The sequence below is a fragment of the Ornithodoros turicata genome, chromosome 2, assembly GCF_037126465.1.
Source record: "Ornithodoros turicata isolate Travis chromosome 2, ASM3712646v1, whole genome shotgun sequence".
Taxonomy (NCBI): Eukaryota; Metazoa; Arthropoda; class Arachnida; order Ixodida; family Argasidae; genus Ornithodoros; species Ornithodoros turicata.
The window spans coordinates 148,933,097-148,951,086 of NC_088202.1; the positions used below are offsets into that span (position 1 = coordinate 148,933,097).

Sequence of the window (17,990 nt, forward strand, 5' to 3'; positions counted from 1 at the left end):
GATTGGATGGAAATGGATATTGCGGCCACGTGATTGCGGCTTTTTCCTTTGAATGGATGGATGGATCGGATCATAGCCTCCTGTATAGCCTTCTAGGAGGCTACGATTGGATCGGATTAGAAGTGTGCGCCTGCGCCGATGGAGGGAAGTGTTCCAAGCGAAACTGGCGACACTGCATAGGCAAAGCTTTCCTTTTAGCATATTGTTACGGGTTACGGTTTCTGTGTCGAAAGACCGAACGACCTAGGAGTATTTGTCGAGATCTTCGCTTATGGTAGAACACCTGCACTGTGGGATAAGCCAATCTGAGCCCGAAACTGAAACGTTGCGGTGGGATCTGTCAACGCCTCTTTCTGTGTTATGACAAATGTTTCTGACGGCTGTTCGTTTCCCGAAGCATATCTGACTATCGAACGAGCACAGTGCCAAAAGCTAGGAGAAATAAATTACGGCCCGCCTGTCACGAATGTTTACAGCCCCGTGGAATATGCGGCGGAAACACACGAACTTTATGTGCGCAAGTTTTGCACAGGAACCAAAGAGGTTTTGTTTTTGGGGATGAATCCCGGCCCTTTCGGGATGGCTCAAAACGGGGTGAGCAAGACCTGCAGAAAGTCTCTGAATTTAACCGCTAGAATAAACTTGGATGCTGCTGGCAACAAAATGACGTTACAGTACCATTGTCCTTTACTCAATCATCAGGTTCCGTTCGGGGACACGGAATATGTGCGCAACTGGATGAAGATTGAAGGTGATGTTGGACGTCCCCTGGCCGAACATCCCAAAAGAAAGATTCTCGGACTACACTGTACCAGGAGTGAAGTATGTTATCAACTTGTTTGTAAAACCTCTTATAGTTGGTAGTGCGCTGGCTCGCTAACCTCAAGATTGTGGGTTATATCTGCCTGAGCCACCACTGGAACTTTCCCAGGGCGCTCGCTCGGAATATTTGAAGAATCGTGCGTTTCATGCGCGTGAACATCCCCTAAAAACTTGCCTCATAATACTGAATTCCAGACACCTTACCCTTTGTACAAGGGGGCACGTACCCCACACACCTTGCACTGGCAGGTCGAAACCTCTCCGCCTACACGTTCCATTCCAGTACCGCCTCAAGAACCCCAGGTGCCTAAAACGTCTTACGGTTGCAGCGCCAGGTGATCCAAATTATTCGTGTCACCACACACACTCGGCTTACGTGTAAATGTTATACCTTTGTAACAAGCATCTAACAGTGGAACTGAAAGACACAATTTTTTCCTCTCAGGTAAGTGGGCAACGTTTCTGGGGCCTCTTTTCCAGCCTGTGCCCATCTCCGGAGACATTCTTCGAGCACTGCTTTGTGCACAACTATTGTCCCCTGGCCTTTCTCACCTCATCTGGCTCCAACATAACACCAAACAAACTTCCCCTGGAGGCTCGACGGGCGTTGCACGTCTGCTGCGATGGTGCGCTGCTCAGTGTTCTTGTCCTGCTACGACCCAAACTGGTGATTGGTGTTGGACGTTATGCCAGGGAGCGTACGCTCAATGCCCTGAAAGGGGCATTGGGGCACGACCTGGTCGATTGGGACATGAAAGTTGCCTCAGTGACGCATCCCAGCCCAGCGAGTCCAAGGGCAAATAAGGGCTGGAAGGACTTGGCACTCAGGGAACTGGACCAGCTTGGGGTATTGGCATACTTTGATTCACCGTAGCGAGTATTATTCCCCGTTATTTATTTTGGCCAGCATTACTATTGCGGTTTTTGTATTTCCAGGATATGTATCGATTATGACACGTTGCAATACCGCTTTAGCGGTCCTCTCTGTGCACTGGTAATGTATGCCATACAACCTGTATGATGTACCCATACCCACAATGGTGTACCTTCCTAGGGCCTAAAATTAAGCGGAAAAAAATCTGCGGTAAAAACCCCTTACTTTCCCACAAAGAACGTAATGCTCGAAGGATGAGAAATAAAAACTTTATTTTTAAGATGATGAATGGAGTTTCATCGCCAGGGTCGATACTCTACCCCATTGATGGTGAGGCGGCGGGCCAACTTTGAGGGCACAGCATTGGTGGGCCAGGGACCAAGTAATTTTGAGAGGGAGACACGTAACACAAGCAGGCATAGCTCCATATACCCCATGAGCGACATTTGCTTAATCTTGAATTGTTGGCTTCGATGCTTTATTCTGCAAGTTTCTAGTAATGATATCACAGCAACCACAACATTCAGTTAGAAACAGACGGAAAATATGTGGCGAGAAATGTCTAAATATGCACAAAATATACAGAAATACTAACTCCAAAGGTGCTCCAAATCTTTTACATGAAGTGGAACTGTATAAATACAAAAAACGTTCCACAAATGAAAACGTATATTCTTTATTGGAAGTCGGAATGGAAATTCACGCATGCACGCTCAGGTATTCCTCATTGGTCATTGCAGTATGCAGCCATAGCCATAGTCAGATTTCAAAAGTCCACACACACGTATTTTTGCGTGGGACATTCTTCTTTGTGCTGCTCATTGCCTTCAAGAACGCCTGCTCACAGATTGCAATACTTTGAGTCTCTTATTATCGAGAACAACTTCTAGCATCTCCACCAGACAAGTTTTCAGGCTCCAGCTTTTTATGCGTGTAAGAAATTAGAAAAAAAGCGGGAGTGGCTGCTATGTCATTTTTCGTGCCACTCTCTTCAGAAACGTGTTGACACAGATTGCGACATTTTATGTAAAAAATTATTCAAATGGCACAAACATAATATCAGTGATGTGATTGGCCTAAGCCATTTGGAGCACCTTCTGGAGAAAGTAAAAATCCACATCGAGTGCATATGGATTATGCATTAATTCCTGGACCCTATAGTTATAGTTCTCTGCAAGCTTTCACCACCATTAGGACTAATGTAGCAGTGGAAGATTTTTTAACTTTCATTTGGTTTGGGGCTGCTGTATTTGTAACATCGCACGGTGCAGTACCAATACAAATTTTCTTACCCGCGGCTCCGATTAATCGTGGCATGCATAAGACTAGCAACAGCTGCAATAAAAGAGGACTGTGTCACAGGCAACTACTTTTGGTGGGAAATGGTTGCAGTCCTTAATAGCAAGGAGGAGAAATTGACGAGGTGGTTCGTTTGTAACCTGTGCTCGACGTGTACGTTACCCGCGTATAAATAAATGTGTATGCTCGTCTTTATTAAACCGTGCATAAGTACGTACAAACATGCATGTGACCAGGTTTTATGGAGTCATAGTCTGGCAGAGTCCCCCTGGGGGCCAGGCAATGTGACACAATACCTGGGGCTCCATAAATCTGACTGCTTCTCAATTCCAGAGGTCAGTGCTGTCCTCTTACGCTTTGTTCTGGGCACCACATTTTCATACAGTGCAACCCGCTGAACCACAGATTGGCACTAGTCTGTGAGCCTTTGTGCAAGGAGCATATCCAGATGGTTGCTTAAGATCCAACTCGCTTTGCCACAAAGTACTCTCTCGTACCCAGCCAGGTTCGAGGCTGGTCGTTTGCTGGCGGGTGCCAGATTTGCTCCAGATAAATATGGATCTAAAGGACGATAAAGTTACTGAAGCGATATTGACTTACTTCTCTAGGAAAGATAGCCAAGACAGAATTGGGTTTTTGATAAGCATTTAATGATGTGTGCAGGACTCAGCAGGGCTGTCCCACTGCTGAGTATTTGAACGGTCTGAGTGTTTGAAGTCAGAGGTTATGTTGTTCGTATCTTCCTTTGTGGTGTGTCCTGCACTGTTTCATCCAGTACATCTGTGGGAAAGCTTTGTACCATACTTGCATATTACGTGCCATTGCATAATTTGTGCACCCCCAGCCTAGCACTAAAAATGACAAGAAAAATCCATTAATTTGCACACCCACGTGGATATGACACTCATCTCAGCGACCGTGGCGATTGTTTTTCGCAACGCGGTCACTGCCACCGAAGTTATTGCTGTGCTTTTGTTTGATTTGCACACTTTCTTGATGGTCCACTGATGCAATGGACGATACTGTCACTCAAACTACAAAATGCAGAAAAACTCTGGACAAGCATGCTATGACAAACCTTACAGAAAGACATGACAGTTGACAAACATAGCCTGCCGTCTCTGTCAAGTGAGAATAGCAGTCTTCCAGCGGTTGCATTGGCTACGTGTTTCGCTCTTGCGCGTCAATATCGGCTCTACCAGGATCCTATATAAGCGGCATACTAAAATTTTGCATCGTTTAAATATCGTAACCAACGTTGCCGCGCAGTTTGCGAAGCCTCGACTTTTCCTACAGAGTAAATACGGTAGCATGATCTGCATACTTTCACGGCAAAAAGGATGCCATAGGAATAGCACGCCAGAACTTACCATACAATGCGTGCAACATGGAATGTTCCGCATAGGATGGGCATAGAGGTACAAGAATCGAAATTCGACAAGTTAGTTTTCACTCAAAATTTATTGATTCCAGCAAACATGAGTGCTGTTTCGTCTCCGCCCTGTTCATCGTGGCGATCTAACGAAGGAAAATTAGTTGGATTACACGGTATGAAAGTACTGACCTCCGTACTGACCTCTCGGCACGACGCATTGGGTGCGTAATACTGCGTCAGGTCCTCGCTTTCTGGACAAAGATGTTCCTCGGGTCCACAAGGTACTGTTTATATCGACGTTCACAGTCTCATAAATGCGAAAGACCTAAAAAGTATCCGATCCAAGCACCTCACCTATTTAGTTTCCGCCGGACCGGGCAAGTCAAACCTCCGAGCTGGAAAGCAAAGAGTGTGTGAACGTAATGGGGAAGTGCACAAAAAAAAAAAACGTGTCCTAAAATGTGCCCCCCAGTTCCTATCCTGTTCCTTCCTCTAAACAGAGACCGTCAACCTGGGCTTACCTATCGCCGCGCAGCTCCTCTCTATCCTGAAGCTGATGCCTCACTAGCCTCAAACCTTCCTGCCTGACCTGCTTTCTTCCAAAGGGTTAAGTGCAAAACTGCTGTTCCCAACACGTCAGTCACACCGCACAGGGTTTCAACACACAAACCCCATTACTGATCATAGTCCAGGACATACCAACAACTGCGCATATATATGTATTGTGCAAGGCGGTCACAAAGTCACATGCCCTCGAGACAGCTCCTAAGGAAGTGTGCGCCACACCACACGGATCTTCACCGTCCGTATACAGGGAGCGCAACTTTAGCATTATAACCTGGCATCACCCAATTTCACCAGTAAATGTTCAGTTGCAATTGAAGTGCCGGACTTATTAAGAACAAAGATTCCGCTTTTTTTCTTTTTTTTTTGGTGATAACAAAGGAAATACTTTCAGAAGCCAAAACACTCTGAGCATTAAAGTGAGAATGCGGTGCATTTAACGGTTAAAAGTGCTAGTAAGAAGCAGAGAAGATTCGTTCCTCTTCACATGCATGGATCACAAAAGGCACAACTCCGCTGCAAACTGCGCGTGCTTAACAGATTTTGTACAGTCACCACTCAAACACGGGTCCACAAATTATCCGTGGAGTGGTCTAATGGACAAGCAAGTGACGAGCAATGGACAAAGCTGTGTGTTTTGGCAGTTATGATGTCCTTGGAAAAGCTTTACAAATCTAGAGCTAAAGTGCTTTCAAAAAACGTACATGTTCTATACTTGTACCGTTCTACTTTGTTGACACGATCCCAACCTGAGATTTTCCAAAAGTTCATCTATAACGATACTGAGATAAACAAAATTCGTATGACTACAAACTACGAACATCGTTATTAACGGACTATTTGATTTCGTATTCTAAAACAAACTTGGCTCGAATTTTCCCAAAGAACTCGTAAAATAGACTAATCACCCTAGCAAGAGCACATGCATATTCCTGCCTGGCATTGAAAGACTACCAACAGATGTGGTAAGAACAGGCACACTGCAGATCTGACAGAGAAACAGTGGAAGACTCAAGGTGCAGTCAGTAGGAGAACCTGGTCAGCTCAAATGTCACCGCACTTTTGGTGGAACCAACAGTCTGGAACACAACTATTCCAGAGCCCAACCTAAAGGGGTCCACACAAGATGGATTTTCATTTTAGCAATGCCACACAGCTACAGAAAGCATCAACCCCCTTTCTCTCGTAGAAATAACCGGAGTAACCTCTACGTGTCTCACTCCTTTACCGATCATAGATGGAGCTAGATGCCCAAATCTGTCGACAACAAAAAATTCCATTCAAAGCAGCTTCACTGATGCTGCAAAGAGGAGTCGCTGCCACAGTGTGAAAGGGCTTGCTACGTTTATGCTACACCGCGTTCCAAAATAGGTGTGGATTCCTGGTACTGATTGTATGGACATTTGAAGAAAATATACAGGCTCCTAACCCAAGCAGACAAAAACAGGACACGTTGCTCGGACATCCTCAGCGAGCCAAACAGAGGAAATACAGTTGCAACACCTGTCATTCCCTGACAGTAGCCTCCAGGACCAGCAGTCTGCTACATGTAGCAATAGCAAGCAAGGACAAAAAACCAGACTAGGTCCTCAAAATGAGGCGCAGCTTTCATAAGAAGGGATTGGCAAAGTGAAGCTGGAAAAGGGATTCACCATTCAATGCGCAATCACTGCTTCCCATGGCTCATACAAATGTCCCTGGCCTTAAGTTTCACCGAAAACACCGCAAAATTTAAACCAGCATGCATTACAAACTCACCAGGGCCGGTGCTTTAGACACACGTTAATGTGTGGTGTCTACAGTGTGCAAATTGCACGAAAATCCGCAACCGCACCCAGTTAAAACCACCACCACCCAAACCCACTCCCATCCAAAGTTCAAAGCTATCCAGAAACCCACATTACGCGAAAGCACGAGAGGAATATAGTCCCCACTCACACGATGGCTACAATCTCTCGCAAAACAACCCTTCCACTATACAAACACATACGCTTATCTCCAGTCTCTCTGCGGCTCCTTAGCACTGCACATAAGTGGTGCGTAAAACCTCAACCTCCCAGAATAAGAACCTGTCTACACTGGTTTTTTCAGAGCACAGACTCAAGTTTATTAACACGATAGTATTGATGTACGGGAGAGTCAATGAAGCCTCACACAAACACTGATGGCAACAACGATGATAAAAGAAAAAACATATACAGTCCTTCCGTCAAACAAAGAGGATAATGGACGACAATGTGGGTCTTCCTAAAATAAAACCCCTGAAGGGGGACAGGGACCCCATATGCGCGCATCAAGGGAAGGGAATAAACTGGTCTCTCTGTCACTATATCCGTTGCCTGGCCGAACGAAGAGCTTCCCCTGGTGTAAGCCTAGACCTCCAAGAGCCTAGCCTTAAGCCTGTTTTCGCGTGAGATGCCTGTCCTGTGTCAGAAATGTAACAGAGAAACGTACTGGTTAGCCTCAACATCAGAAAACCGCCGCTGCGTATATTCTACAGTCATCCCCAGATTGAGCGGGAGAGAGTGTTCCACTTACCCCCCGTCCAAGATCAGTGCCCCCCTCTTATCTTCTGTATCCACCGGATCCGTTGCCTAGAGAGAGATATGCGCTAATCATGATTACGGAACCTACACACACACAGGGGGGGTTGACAACACTAACCGTAGGGCACTGAGCTTCTTTGGGAGAATCCACCCCCTGGTCCACCTCGCATGGGTCCTCCTCCGTAAGAGTTGCCGTAGCCGGAGCCAAAGTCTCCTCCGCCGCCCTGGTTTCCCCATCCACCACCTCCCTGGCCAAAGCCGGAGCCACCGAAGTCAGAGCCGTAGCCGCCGCCTCCGCCGCCCTGGTTCCAGCCTCCCTGGCTGCCACCATAGCCGCCCTGACCACCGCCGTATCCTCCTCCGCCACCGTAGCCACCTGATGAGAAAACCGTAAGCCCCGCGCAGCCAACCATTCACCGGCCCATCAGCGTACCTCCTCCGTATCCGGTGTCCCAAGCTTCGCGGCCTCGTCCGCCGCGGAACGAGGGTCGCTTGTCTTTCTTCAAGTTCTCCATCTCCTGTTTGGACAGCGCCTTCTTCACTTCTGTCCTCTTCCCTTTCAGCATGTGATGACGCTTGACTGAAATGAAAAACAGCGTATAGAAACGTTGCAGGAAGACAAACAGTTGCAACTGAATGATGGCACCAGCCATTACACTCACGGACAATCTTGTCCACTGGGTCGTAGTCGTCGTACTCTACAAATGCAAAGCCACGCTTGCGTCCGGTCTCTTTCTCGGTGACCAAATTGACGGAGACTATGTTGCCAAACTGGGCAAAGTACTCGCGCAGGTCGTTGTCGTCCACGTCGTCCTTGAGGCCACCCACAAACACTTTCTTGACGGTGGCCTGGGCCTCTGGACGTCCAGCCTCTTCCCGTGGAACCGCCCGCTTCGGTTCAACCTCTCGCCCGTCAACCTTGTGCGGTCGAGCGGCCTGGGCATCATCCACCATGTGGGCTCTGCGGAAGGTGATGAAGCCAAAACCCCTGGACTTCTTGGTGGTGGGGTCGCGCATCACCACACAGTCCACGACCTCCCCCCATTGCTCAAAGTGGCCCTTCAGGCTGTCCTCTGTAGTCTTGTAGTCCAGACCTCCGATGAAGAGCTTTCGGAACTGCTCAGGTTCAGATTCTCCCTGCATCAAATAGTAGCTTCGTGAGGACCTTAGTTGTTTTCTAACAAATGGGTCATTATCATGTCCAATATCGTCTCTACAAAAACAGTCACATTTAATACTATGTCTTCCAAATGTTCCACAGAAATCAGGAAGGAATTTCTAGAGGGAGTGCGTCACTGTTTGAATACTACGACACTAGGAACAGTCCTGGTACTTGTATAGCACTTGTATGTAACTTGGAGTAGAGGTGCAATGTGTTTTGCAATTTAGCATTGGTTGGGGGCAATATTCCAAAGTACTCGCTCTTCGTTAGATTTTGACTTACTAGCCACTTCTTCCGTTCTGTGGTACAGCTTAGCAATATCATGTGTGGTTCAGATTTTGAATTCTAAGGCGTCCATTCCAAAGCGTAAATCTGCAGAATCCATCCACCAGGGGAGAGGAAGTGACTACAGGGCCTACTTCTCACCATGCTACCCCCTTCTTCGTAAACATGCCTATGCCCCATCATGCACTGCTGCAGTTTCAGTAAGTCGCACGAGCATGGGAAACTCCAAATCTAGTGACAAGGAGCACCTTCAACTACCAAGAACATTTCTGGGCACTTGTACTTTACCGATATAGAAATTTTTTTTTTTTTTTGAATGGGCATTCCTGAAGAACAGAATCCATTGTTGACAGGCTTGAAACATTGACAAGTTGTTAGCAGTACTTAAAAATTCCCAGATTGGTAGACACCCTGTATATTGATCGTACAAATGTCTCGCTGCATTCCAGATGTGCCCTTTAAGTTGGTTCAATCATCGGAGCTTGGTTGGCTTGACTTTACTAGGTCGAGTTAATGCAGTGCATTCTTCACTACAGCCATCCTTAGCGTCCTAGACTTATTGAACTTGAAGCCGTTTTTCTCAGCTTCTTCAGTGCAGATCTCCACCATACACTGCAGGCTTTCTCCTGCTGCCGTGATTAGGATGGTGTCGTCTGCAAATGCTAACGCTGGTACTATCGTTCCAATTGATTGCCCCATAGTGGTTACTGTGCTCAGGCTGATCCCTCGTGTCTCGTTTTGTAGGCTCAGAAGCAGATCGTGAATGTAAAAAATTCAATAGGGTCGGGGAAAGATGGCAGCCCGTCCTAAATCCGACTGGTAGCACATTTGACTTATGTTTGCCCAGACTGTAGAGAGAAGTTCGTAAAAAAAGAAAAAGTTATTTATCAGCTGCACCTGCTGGATTTGAACCCATGAGTCCACGAACGAAATCCACAACGCCATCGGGAGTCACGTGGCAATGCTCCCCTCGCTGATTGGCCGGTGCACGAGCAACTTCTCAATTTTTCGGTCGGCGAGCGATGCGCAGCAACTCTGAGCAACTCGAGTTGCTGGAGGTTGCCGGCTGACAGCAACTCCAAAGTTGCTGGAAAAAGTTGCCCCGTGTGAACGCTGCCTCATGAAAATATCGCTTGCCCGTCGATTTCTGCTGAATCCGTTACGTAGTTCGCTGAATACTTCGCGAAGCTCACAATGTTGCTGCAGCTGATCGCTCAGAATGGACGCGAAGAGTTTATACATTTTTCCTTGTACCGTATTTAACGTCACTCGCGGAAGATGGTGGGTCATTTGCAGGTCGTGATTCTGACGTCCAAAGAGGCTCCACCCACGAGGACGATGCCCATATTCCTATCATACGCTTGCCACATATCCCGTACGATGTTCCTCTACCGCTTTGAGCATCAAGCGCAGTTCCTAATCACACAAGGTGACCAATCCAGACCCGATCACTTGCCCAGACGTCTGGACTGCGTAACGTCAACGCTACATGATGCAGACGTGAGCACGCAGTGGACAAAGGAACAATGGCCCCCTTCCGCGCATTGGCCGCCATTTTATACGCGCACGAAAAACGAATTCTAGCTCCTCGTGGCTAACATTTTTATACTGATATTACGAGGATTGACCAATTGGAACATGTTCCTGCGAGCAGACAGCAACGAAAATGTTCCGCACTTCAAATTACGCAGGAAGCTCATCTGCTGTTGCTAGGCCTAACCAATGTGCGTCGTAAGCGCCCCGCTTAACTTGTAGACCTGAACTAAACTACTGCAAGAAACTGGATTTACGGTGAAGATTAACGCGAATCGAAAACATGTTCATTTCCGTCCAATGGCAACGGTGTATGATACGCAAACTGTCGTAGTTGTGTCGGGACATTGACATGATTGACGCCATGTTCACCTGCAGATTGGATACTTCGGAAAATGGTGTCAAGGGCGAAAAGAAAAAGACTTTCAGCCGTTCTTGTGGCTACCCATGGAGAGAGTGCTTTGATGACTAATCGATACGCAAGGTAAGCATAGGTTTTACGCGACATTTCTGTTATCAAGCTAGGCCTAACAAGCCGGCCGGCTGGGCAGCAAACAGCACAACAGGGGGACCGCTTGAGGTCAACAAATGTCGAAAATACTGTCGAATTACTATTATTATTATTATTAAGTAGCACAGTTTCATTAAAAAAACTTACGTCTTGTGCACCCATTGTGTCCCTGATGTGTAGAAGCGCTCGCGTCAACTACAACAGATGGAAGTACACCAACGCAACAACGTTGACTGGACAACACCAGTTACCCGGATGACGCCCGAGTCTAGAGAGCACCAGAGAGCGCCCGGAGCACAAAGGCAGCTGAGCCGCTGAGGTAGCCAGAGCCAGCCAGAACACACGCGTCACGTGATCCGTAACGCTACAAATACGACAAATACTGAATCAACAACCAACTTATGGCACAAAATAGGTATGCCAGAAGAATGAGCACAATAAAATGAATTAAAATTCGGCTGCTCGTAAAATACCACCAATATGACTAGGAAATTGAATGCTACAAATTAACTGCGGACCTCAATTTCTTAGCCAATCGGCCAATCCGTCTTTCCCGCCTAGATAAAACGATAAAACCGACAAGGAGACCTGTCGTTTAAGGGGGTAAGTTTTTGCTTTCTTTTTAAGGGGTTACCGTGACATTTGTGCACTTCTGTTGGCGCTCGTTCTTTGCTGAACAAGGTTTTTCACCTGTTTCCAGTCTGTAGGCCTTGTCTTTGCGTTGGGCACAAACAACACATAGTAAATGACATGTCAGACACGGATGCGTAACGTGGGATATTTGTCAGTTATCTCGCTCTCTGCGGTGCGCTAACCAGTGTTCTTCCTTAATAGTGTCGTATTTTTTGACTGCTAACATCTTGGCGTGCACACTGGCTACTCAACCCCCCTCGGTGGATTCAACCGAGGTAAGCCTAACGAGCGCTACGGAATACTCCAAAGGCCGTACAGTCACACGCTGTCGCGCTTAACGGGCCAATAATTTTGAATCCCCGCTAAATGTACTCTACAATGGATGCAGCACTGCATCTGATAGCATGACGTGTAGCACGAGCGTGCTATCCAAGATATTACGTGAGAATTCCGTCCAGACGAGATCTTTTGAAAGTCTGCGTGCAAACATGTTTTGATAGTCCACGAGAACGTGTTCGCAGTGATGACATTTTGGAATTTAGCTCACACGAGACTTACCGGTTCCAAGTTCATTCACAGAAGTGTTGTAGTCGTCTCGAAAGAATGAAACATCCATCGTAACAGTCGGTGGTGCCCTCAACACTGTTTACACGTTTGACAAGAATCGTCGCCCACACAAAGTGGATCTTTTTTCGACTATTTCCCGCTCGTAACAACGAATCAGCACCAATTGACACTTACATATATGCCTCAATTTAGAAGCGCGCGCACATACAAAAAGTGTAGGTAAAATGCGGTAGTTACGATGTAGTTTTCAAAAAGGCTGAAAATATGTAGTTAAAAAACTAGTCGAACTACAAAAGCAGCGGTTACTGCCCATCTCTCTATCGTGGTACGTACCGAGGGGAAGTAGTCTCTCGCTATTAAGCCTGCAACGCACGACAGCTGTGGTGGAGTTTTACGCGAATTATTGGTACCACGTTGGGGCTCATCGATGGAATATCCGAGAAGGATAATTACGTTGACTCGGAATATACAGCGGGATCAATCTCTACGAACAAAGTGGTGCGAATGATGAAAACTTTCCTGCAGCCATGTCGAACAAAAAGAAAGCTAGCGCGGAGGAAAAGAGCGAGTCCGAGCAGGAGGAGTACGTGGTGGAGAAGATCCTCGACAAGAGGGTCAACAAAGGGCGCGTCGAATACTTCCTCAAGTGGAAAGGCTACTCCGACTCCGAGAACACCTGGGAACCCGAGCAGAACCTTGGCTGTCCGGAGCTCATTGAGGAGTTTGAGGAGAAGCTCAAGAAGAGCATCGTAAAAGAGGAGAAGCCGGCCAAGGAGACTGCCAAGCGGGCATCCAAATCCAACGGCACGGAAGAAGGGTCAAAACGAAAGCGAAAGCCTGCACCAGAGAAAGAGGTTAGTTTGACTACAACTTCTTACCGTGTATTCACACGAGCGACATTCCCCGCGGAAGTGGAAGACGAGAAGAACGTCGTAGCTTTCAGAGCGCTCGACGTCCAGTGTTCACGTACACTGCTAACCGCGGGGAATATCCCACGACACAGTCGCAAGATATTCTGTAGCAGACGACAGGAAAAGATGCCGACTGTGTCGTCTGCTAAGCGTGCAGTACGCCACTCTCGATATTCCGCACCATGTGAATGCTCACATAACACGGGACGGAATTTTGTCTCTGCGAGCGGGGTATTTGCTTTTTCTTCCGCTAGAATCTTCCGCGGGGATGTCGCTCGTGTGAATACACAAGTTACCTTACCTTAAAGTGCCACTACAGACTGGGAAATTGACGCGTATTTTATTTAGTCCGCAAAAAGAAGGTACTCCAGAAAATTTTACGTGCGAAATTTCAATCCCGTTTGCAATTAACCGGTTTAACTGAGACGTCAAACGAAGCGTGCGCTCGTATTCGGTTGCAGCGGCGCTGTGCGGTGCTCTCGAAATATGTGGCGGCACCGTTTGCCAAGTGCTACGACTGCTGTTGTTGCGCAACAACTGCGGCACGTGCTGTCACAGCGTTGGCAAATGGCGTACGGATGACTGGTTAGCCGCTCGATGGCGGATGATGCGGCAGAAGGCACTGGCTTGCGTTCGCGTGCTCTTCAGGCCGAGGGATGGCTGCGACGGCCTTTCTGTAATTTTTCTGTAAAAGGAAAAATGGGGCAGCACCTTTTTTTTTTTTTTTACTAAAGAATGCACCTACAGTGTTCCACACAACACGGTCGTATCGGAGCTCTCACTAGTAGGTGAAAGTTGGCGTATACGCTGAGGACTTTACGCTTAGTATATTGCGGGGCAAACGCTGCGCACAAAAAATATTCCAAAAATATTGAGGAAAAACTAGGGGCCCTGACACCGCAATATTTTTAAACGAGCATTTTCGACGGTGCGCTTACTTGATTTTACTACAGCGTGACACTGTACCGAAACAACGTGTCATTACTGTCGTTAACGGCCCGCAAAAACTTTGCGATCCCTACAATCTGGTGGCAGCCATTTTTGTTGTGGCACACGTTTTAGGCCAATTTGTTTTATGTTGGAAGAAGATTTGCAATAATTGCTTCTAAATCAAAGAAAAACAGTCTCGGGAAGGTATTGTGGTGCACACATAAAAATTTTGCCTCCATTTATTGTTATCAATCGTAATTGCCACGATTGCTTAAGTGACACTTACTTAAGCCGTGTAGCGAGCATGTAGTGAAAGTGGCATTCGCTCGGTTGGGATTTTCAAAGAGAAACCTGGGCAAGTACACTGTAAAGCGGTACCGAAGGTTATTGCCTGTCTCGTACATGCGTTTCCGGATGCGACGGTCCATTTAAAGTAGCGCACGGGTCATTTTTAACACCCTGTTTTCCTCCTGTAAGTAGGCCAGTAAGATGCAGCATGCGAAGTACTGTAAACATATTTTTATTCGCGATGTATTAATTACGCGAATTTCGCTACAAGCTAAAAAAATCGCGAAAAATTGTACTCGCGAACACAGCTTGACGTTTATCTCGCGGAAGGAAACAGTCCTGGAATCGCGAAATTAAATGCTCGCGAATGACTTCGCAAATGACTGCGTGCGCGATTCGCGAAAATTAAGACATCGCGAACAAAAATACTTTTACAGTAATTCACCCCACACAGTTATAATTATCGCAGAAATTGAATTTAAAGTACGCCGCAAAAATTACCGTGCGCAATGGCGGTAAAGAGCAGTGCCAGCCTGTGATCTGCCTGGGACCTCGCTCTGACGCTATAAGGAGAACGCTCGCTGATTGGTCCAGAGAAATGTTGTCTGCTACTCCGTTGTTTACTGCTCGGCTGTGTGGGATTCCGAAAAGCATTCGGCCGCTCCTTCTATCCCCAATTTTCCGGGAGAGCTGGCAAAACTGGTTTACGGTGGCAAAGGGACAGGGTGCTGACCCCGACTGACTGGCGAATCGGAACGAGTCCTCCCTGTAGCGTCATCGGTGACTTGGCACCATACCTTCTCCTCCTCGTTATACCCGGAGTGGCGAGTGGAGGGTGAACGCGCGGAGCCACGTTTATGTGAGTTTTCTTTTTCTGCTAAACAAGTTGCACGCATCAAAACCTTTCGCGCTATTCGGTAAAATGACACAGCACTTTCATCGGACGTCTTAACCTGAAAATTTTTTGGATGGCCATCCGTACTCCTTTAAATGGAGCCGTAAGAATTAGACTGTACTTTGATTCCGCTATGGAGCTACAATCGACATTACACCAGACTCTCTGGCATCGGTGCTTTTAGTCCATGCTGCGCGTGCCATGTCATGGAGCGCAGTCCTGGTGGCGCAACTGGCATAGTGCGAGTTGTTAAGCAGGGCGGCGGCGTTGTCTGAAAGACGTAAAGATAAATGTTGTCGGTGGAACATTCGCGAGAGCTCTTGTGGGCTCTAATTGAGTGAATGGATATTGAAAAACGCGGCAGTGTGCACCACGCCGCACACATACGGAGCTCTACGGTCGGACCAAAGCTACACGGCCACGATAGGCACGCGTGTGCTTCTCCTGCTGTCTCATTGGATGACGCCAATCGTTGCCTCCTGGGCATCTCATTCGTTGCCGCCAAAGACGGCTCTGTCTTCATTGCTTTTTTCTTCTAAACGGTAGCGCTGTGTGAACCAGGGTTGCGGAGTTGCCACTCCGGAGTTGGAATGATTCCGGAATCATTCCACATTTATCGAGGCTTGGAATGGAGTTGGAACGGAATGGCGGAAACTGTCGTAGGGATGGAATCGGAATGGAGTTGGGCATTTTTTTGGCAGCAATGGAATTGGGATGGAATGATCTGGGTGCCCAGGTGGTAGTTCTGGTTTCAACCAGGTTGAAACCAAGTCTGGTTTCAGGTTATTTCTGCCCTGAAATAACCTTGTCTTTGTGTTTTTTCTGTACTGGGTAATGTCAGTCTTCTTTAGCCATGCTACGCTACCCAGTACGGTTACTGGTCCTTTTTTCTTTTATCGATGGAATTAAAGGAATGGAATAGGGTTGCCAAGCCATTCCATAGCCAGCTTCCTTAGCCATTTTTTCATTGACCGTACATTTTCATTCCGAGGAATTGAAAGGAATGGAATTATCGCAAATGTCCATTCCTCAGAATGGAATTGGAATGGAATGGTTGACCCCATTCCGCAACCCTGGTGTGAACTAATTTTACTTGCAGTATACTAATTGAGACGCAGACTTTCATTTGAGAGCGAGTTGTTTTTGCATTTTAGTGCCCCTTTAATTTTGTGCAAAAAAACTCTCTTTCAGCAGGATGACAGGCCGCGAGGGTTTGATCGGGGTCTCGAGCCAGAGCGCATCATCGGCGCAACGGATACTAGCGGAGAGCTCATGTTCCTCATGAAGTGGTCAGTTACTATCTGGAGAAAGTTACGGGTGGATGACGTCATTTATCGTCTTTATCGTTCCAGGAAAGACAGCGACGAGGCAGATTTAGTGCCATCTCGCGTAGCCAACGTCAACTGCCCCCAGGTGGTGATAAAGTTTTACGAAGAGCGGTTGACGTGGCAGTCCGCGCCGCCCACCACCAACGAAGAAGAGCCGCTCGTAGCCTGACTCTGCGTCTATCAGTCTGGCAACCAGTCAAGTTTTGTTGTATCATTTCTCTACCATATCATTGCTTCATCAAACCATCACGTCACGACAAATCTCCGTGTAGCCTTTGGTGCCCGCTTTTAGTTCCCTGGTTCGAGAGTAAAGTCCGCACCGATCGTGTGTTCCTCCCCTTTTTAAAAAAAATGAAGCTTGCCCACACATGTCTGGAACACAGTAGGTGAGGGAGGCGTACTGTTCTATGGCAGAAAATTTCACTTACTACTGAGTTGGCAACCTTGCGGGAATGCAGGGCAGACATCCTGCGTGGTTTGCTTTCATGATGTTTTGTATTTGAGATGCAGCTTTTATGAACTACGAGAAAAGAAGAGAAAAAAAATAAAGTTTTGCTGCTTGTAATGTTGGCACTCGTTCTGCTGAGCAGCACAAATACGCTCCAACACAGTGAAGTAGGTGACTTATGAACGTGAAGACAGTGCTGACTACGAGGAACAAAAATTTCATTTGAGTGTAGTGAGGCGCTTTTTTTTTTAATCCCCTAGGAACCCATGGGCCTGTGCGTATATATGCGGGGGAGGTCTGGTGAAAAAAAAGTTAAGCAAGATTGACGTCCATGACTCACGTCGACTTAGCTAGATGACCTTCAGCCAGTGATAATCAGTTGAGTGCGAGGGAATGGCGAAGTCGACTACATTTCAGCTCAAGCCCCTCCCAGTGTTAAAGCAGTTGGGGGTCAGGTTCAATGCAAATTTTGAGAGGACTAGTTTGTCGCTGCTGGTTTCGGCATAATCCTCTAAAGTGTCTAAGAGACAGAGCATTGGGCTGCGGGTTGCGCCAATGACATCGCTGCTGGTGTGGTGCGGGTGCGAATTTTTATACCCACACTCATCTCTAGCCATGACACCCAAAATTTACCGAAAATGGTGGCGAAGCTTGAAACGGCGAAGTGAGAATTTCATTTTTCTTTTTTTACAAATCAAGTATATATTTGGAAATCTCCTCTTAAATTATGCTCCAGTATCGATATTTGGCTTGGCCAGAAAAAATGTTTCACGAAGGCCAAGCCATAGAGGTGTTATAGGAAGTCTCTAGCGAACATACCAGCCTGTGACCGCCATCCTTTCGCACGGACAGTGTTCGTTGACGTTTGCGAGCAACCCTGTAAAGTCTAAGAGTGACGGGTAGTTTCGGTTTGCATCAGCGTGGTTCCCGTTGGTTCCAAGATCTTCCCGAGAACAGCATCGTCAGCGATGGTGCCCTGACGACCGTTTGATAGGGCCGCGCGTGGAAAGACACAGCCC

The 17,990-nt window shown here is 47.1% G+C and overlaps 3 protein-coding genes across 6 annotated transcripts; 2 read left to right on the forward strand and 1 right to left on the reverse strand.

The window, feature by feature from the left end:
• The first annotated feature begins 116 nt into the window (after window positions 1-116).
• Window positions 117-1,981, forward strand: LOC135386374 (single-strand selective monofunctional uracil DNA glycosylase-like). Its single transcript, XM_064616249.1, has 3 exons — window positions 117-594; window positions 703-822; window positions 1,268-1,981. The coding sequence occupies exons 1-3, from the start codon at window positions 361-363 to the stop codon at window positions 1,694-1,696; spliced, it is 783 nt and encodes a 260-aa protein (XP_064472319.1). The 5' UTR covers window positions 117-360; the 3' UTR covers window positions 1,697-1,981.
• A 2,456-nt stretch (window positions 1,982-4,437) lies between these two features.
• Window positions 4,438-11,255, reverse strand: LOC135386375 (heterogeneous nuclear ribonucleoprotein A1, A2/B1 homolog). Of its 2 annotated transcripts, XR_010420673.1 has the most exons (8): window positions 11,119-11,255; window positions 8,143-8,617; window positions 7,914-8,060; window positions 7,599-7,856; window positions 7,473-7,528; window positions 4,725-4,765; window positions 4,572-4,654; window positions 4,438-4,513 (listed from the first exon to the last, which is right to left on the reverse strand). XR_010420673.1 is itself a non-coding variant. In XM_064616250.1 (6 exons), exons 1-5 carry the CDS (start codon window positions 11,131-11,133, stop codon window positions 7,500-7,502), a joined length of 924 nt encoding a protein of 307 aa, XP_064472320.1. In that variant the 5' UTR covers window positions 11,134-11,254; the 3' UTR covers window positions 7,017-7,358; window positions 7,473-7,499. The 2 variants fall into 2 exon arrangements, 1 of the variants encoding a protein (XP_064472320.1); XM_064616250.1 differs by lacking the exons at window positions 4,438-4,513; window positions 4,572-4,654; window positions 4,725-4,765 and adding an exon at window positions 7,017-7,358 and having other exon boundaries at window positions 11,119-11,254.
• A 209-nt stretch (window positions 11,256-11,464) lies between these two features.
• LOC135386376 (chromobox protein homolog 1-like) lies at window positions 11,465-17,088 on the forward strand. Of its 3 annotated transcripts, XM_064616252.1 has the most exons (5): window positions 11,488-11,574; window positions 11,806-11,879; window positions 12,697-13,025; window positions 16,387-16,484; window positions 16,548-17,088. In XM_064616252.1, exons 3-5 carry the CDS (start codon window positions 12,699-12,701, stop codon window positions 16,690-16,692), a joined length of 570 nt encoding a protein of 189 aa, XP_064472322.1. In that variant the 5' UTR covers window positions 11,488-11,574; window positions 11,806-11,879; window positions 12,697-12,698; the 3' UTR covers window positions 16,693-17,088. The 3 variants fall into 3 exon arrangements, with proteins under 3 accessions (XP_064472321.1, XP_064472323.1, XP_064472322.1); XM_064616251.1 differs by lacking the exon at window positions 11,806-11,879 and having other exon boundaries at window positions 11,465-11,574; XM_064616253.1 differs by lacking the exon at window positions 11,806-11,879 and having other exon boundaries at window positions 11,465-11,574; window positions 16,390-16,484.
• Window positions 17,089-17,990: the final 902 nt, after the last annotated feature.